This window comes from Portunus trituberculatus, chromosome 17 (genome assembly GCF_017591435.1).
Source record: "Portunus trituberculatus isolate SZX2019 chromosome 17, ASM1759143v1, whole genome shotgun sequence".
Taxonomy (NCBI): Eukaryota; Metazoa; Arthropoda; class Malacostraca; order Decapoda; family Portunidae; genus Portunus; species Portunus trituberculatus.
This window is the reverse complement of record NC_059271.1, coordinates 17,987,200-17,991,170: the sequence shown is the minus strand read 5'-3', so window position 1 is coordinate 17,991,170 and position 3,971 is coordinate 17,987,200. Positions and strand designations below refer to the sequence as shown.

General features: G+C 45.1%; 1 protein-coding gene across 1 annotated transcript; it reads left to right on the top strand.

Moving 5' to 3' along the window:
* The first annotated feature begins 286 nt into the window (after nucleotides 1-286).
* LOC123504915 (ras-related and estrogen-regulated growth inhibitor-like protein) lies at nucleotides 287-3,047 on the top strand. The gene is made up of 3 exons (XM_045255832.1): nucleotides 287-906; nucleotides 1,804-1,982; nucleotides 2,174-3,047. The coding sequence occupies exons 1-3, from the start codon at nucleotides 771-773 to the stop codon at nucleotides 2,603-2,605; spliced, it is 747 nt and encodes a 248-aa protein (XP_045111767.1). The 5' UTR covers nucleotides 287-770; the 3' UTR covers nucleotides 2,606-3,047.
* The last annotated feature ends 924 nt before the right edge of the window (nucleotides 3,048-3,971 follow it).

Below are 3,971 nucleotides of genomic sequence, written 5' to 3'. Positions count from 1 at the left end.
TGTGTGTGTGTGTGTACGTGAGAATGTGGATGTATGTGTACCTTTAATGTGCATGCTTGTTTATATGGAAGTGTGTGTGTGTGTGTGTGTGTGTGTGTGTGTGTGTGTGTGTGTGTGTGTGTGTGTGTGTGTGTGTGTGTGTGTGTGTGTGTGTGTGTGTGTGTGTGTGTGTGTGTGTGTGTGTGTGTGTGGAACACTATGCAGTAGCTTACATGCTCAGTGTGGACGTGACGACGGCAGGGACATGTAGGGCCGGACGGGACAGACAGGGACAGGTTGGACGGGAGTCTGTGGGTGGCCCTGAACGCATCAATACCGCCAGCATCCTCAGGCAGGACTCGCCGTTGCCTGTGTCGTGGCTTCCCTCCCAGCTGACTTCTCGAGGTGCGAGGCGCGGACCTGCGCGAGTAGACTTCGGGTATAAATACAACCCAGGCGCTGGCGACGGTTCAGTCCAAGTTCGCTCCCTGTTGCCAGCGGTCATACACAGACCAGTCAGACGTTACCGTTACTTGTCGAAGGCAACGCAGTGCTGCCGTGTTCGGAACGTCAACGAGAAGACAGACAGTGCTTGAAGTCACTGTCTGACCATCTCTCTACCCGTGGACTTAAGTGCTTTCAAGATTGCTCCTAACGGAAACCAAACCTTTTCCTGCCTTCCTCTGTGGATTTTAGAGGATCTGAAGACATATATTAAAAAATCTGCCAATAGGAAAACTTCAGGAAACAGGAAGAAAGTGGTGCTCGGTGACCAGTGTTGTCACGTGATAATGAAGGACGACAGGACCAACGTTCAATCCAGCCCGCTCAGAGTGGCAGTGGTTGGGACGAGTGCAGTGGGCAAGTCAGCCCTCACAGTGCGATACCTTACCAAGCGCTTCATCGGCGAGTACAGATCAGACACAGGTGAGTGTTGGTTTGCCTGTGATTCAAAGAATCACTCACTCACTTGCTCGCACTTCAACACACTCTAACTCACGCATTCCATGTTTCAAGTTTTTATAGAGGAGCAAACAAAACTATACACAAACACGCAACCAAAGAAGTGAGAAGACAAACTTCAATTCCTACATATTTACACAAATATAGACACACACACATAATCACAGATATAATTGCTTACACTTATGTAAAACCTTTTCTATATGTAATCAAAACTAACAAACAATACACGTACTCATACAACACATTCACTTTCCTTGCTGCTTACAAACACATACAAGCAAACTTACCTACAACTAAAAGAAAGACAAGCACCCATACACCAACGAAAACAAACCATTACATGAGCTAAACAGTACAAATAATATGTTTTATTATGTCATTGCTTGTCCAAACACAAGAAGCTTTCAAAATTTAATATTTCATATGATAAAATATTTCAGCGAGTCAGTGTTTTATCACATACACACAAGCAATATTTCATCCATATAAATCAGAGTCTCATTTTGTTCAGTCTGCAAGATTACATGAAATTAATTCATGACAGACGCAAACGTTGCGGATACAAATCGATGAAACGGAAAAACTGAGCATCCATGATAACTTTGAGATCGATGTACAGTTAGACGGAAATTAAAACATGCATAACATTGAGAAAAGTTACGCAAGTTCTTGACAAAAACTGACACAAGCACACTACTGACATTAAGGAAAACAATCCACAACAATGTAATTTTGAACTCATTTTTTCCTTGTCCTGAAAATCAATAATCTAGTTTATTAACGATCAAACACAAACACTGCCACTAAACCTTTCCCAGCGAGGCGCCCACACTAACGTGCGTGTCTCTGTTGTTACAGACATGCTGTACAAGTGCGTGCTGCAGGTGGACGGAGCGCCGCAGTCTGTCGAGATCATGGACACCTCGGCAACCTGTGAGAAGACCTCAGACCCTTACCTGCAGTGGGCGGAAGCCTTTGTGGTGGTTTACTCCATCACGGATAAGGACTCCTACAAGCAGGCCGTCTCCACCGTCCAGGTAATTATTGTCGCCCCCACTTAGCGCCACGCGGTGTTATGAGGAGTGCTGCCCTCACCAACAACACGATTATATGATGTAATTTTCTGCAAGACCAAGTACATGAATAATCAATTACTAATTAGTATAATGTTTGTGACTGTGATTAGAATGAATTTGATAGTAATGTTGGTCTTTTTCTCTTGTTGCAGGAGTTGTCGGAGCGGCGAGCGTCAGCCAGTGTCCTTATAATTGGGAACAAGAGTGACCTGGGACACCTGCGGGAGGTGGAGGAGGTGGAGGCGAGAACACTCGCACTCACGCACTCTGCACGCTTCTCCGAGCTTTCCACAGCGGAAAGTTGTGCTTCAGTTTCCGAAGTGATCGACAATTTCCTGAAGGAAGTCAAGGCACAGAGAAATGGCAACCAGAACGGCGGGTCTCCCAAGCTCCGCAAGATATCCGTCACCCGCATGCTGGGCTCCCTCATCGGCCGCAGCTCCCCGCCTCCCACGCCCATGACGCATCTTATCATCCTAGATAAGGAAGAACGCAACAAACTACAGACGCCCCTCACCAGGTTGTGCCAGCCGTGCTTCAGGCCAGCACACTCCCTCCCCTGCTCGCCACACACCGCAGTCTGACCCTCTTCCCTCTCCCTCTTCGCTGCCAACATTCCCTCAGTAGTTTAAGTGTTAGGCAACAGACACACTCTTCACTCCAGAACGATATAAACACAAGGCCCGAGACTCGACCCTCCCATTCCCAGCCATCTAGTCCTCTCACACCCTCCACCATCCTATTCTCCCACGCCGGGTCTGCCTCTCCCTCCAAGCCCTGCGTGAAGCTGTCCCTGTGCTGCCCAACGCGTTTCCTAGAGCGGTATCTCGGTCGGCTGTGGTCTGTGCGACTCTACATATTTGTCGCTGCATCATCCAGATGCTATAAGAAACGATACCAAAGATCCGTATATTGTTGTTATCTCTGTTGTCACTGTTGCTGTAAACCTTCATCTGTGATATAAACCTTTTTTGTACATAGGCTCCATAAAATTTCTATATTTTGTAATAAATTACCTCGATGATATTTCTGTGTTTACTTAGATACCTGATAAGATCTTTTATGCCGTAATGAAGGTGTCACTAAACATTCTTAACTTCCACATCACTGATTAGAGTACATGTCACTAAACAATCCAGTTACAAGTAGTTTTCTATAAGTCAAGCTGTAGACGCTACAAATACCGCCTCGCTAAAAGAACACCACAGTACATTTAGAGAATATTTTAACCGAGTCCTTGAATCAAACTCCTCAATATCAAAGTCTTAATCTCTCTCTCTCTCTCTCTCTCTCTCTCTCTCTCTCTCTCTCTCTCTCTTGCTATAAGAGAAAGTTCTTCGTTTCCATAATGGAGAATACAGTCACAATCAATACCAATACAACAACTAACAGTAACCAAGAATCATCAACGTTATACACAGCCGTTTGAACGTAGCATTAAACGACTAACCCTAAATACATTAAATAAAGTAAGGAATAAACATATAATGAAATCAAACAATATAACTAAGACAATATGATCACTCGCACCACCAAGAAATGAGTAACAATCGATACAACATGAAATGAAGAACTTGAGGTAAAACACTGACCATCACCACCACCAACACCACCAACACTTTACGCTGACTAGCATTCACCACCTCTCGTTCATATACACAGAGGGAGACGTCGCGTGTATATCAATGAGAGGTGGTGTACGCGAGTCAATGTGAAGGAGCGCCTCTGCTGTGATGACCTGGAATACTTAACATTAACCTGCTGTCCTTTCTGTCTACCTCGTGAGTTCAGTCACAGATAACAGTAGATCAGGATTTGAAACGAAAATCGCCGCGCTGCAGTAACGTACCCAAAGCCGGAGAACGGACCTTAAATTTCAAACCTCGAAATTTCAGCTCCTAGCCAACACGAATCTATGAAAATCACTGTGAAGCAAGCTAACTGTGTTTA

Bases quoted from the DNA above. Each gene is read 5' to 3' on its own strand.
- LOC123504915 (XM_045255832.1), top strand. From the start codon at position 771: ATGAAGGACGACAGGACCAACGTTCAATCCAGCCCGCTCAGAGTGGCA. The intron at 907-1,803 runs GTGAGTGTTGGT...CTGTTGTTACAG, and splicing joins CGAGTACAGATCAGACACAG to ACATGCTGTACAAGTGCGTG. The intron at 1,983-2,173 runs GTAATTATTGTC...CTCTTGTTGCAG, and splicing joins AGGCCGTCTCCACCGTCCAG to GAGTTGTCGGAGCGGCGAGC.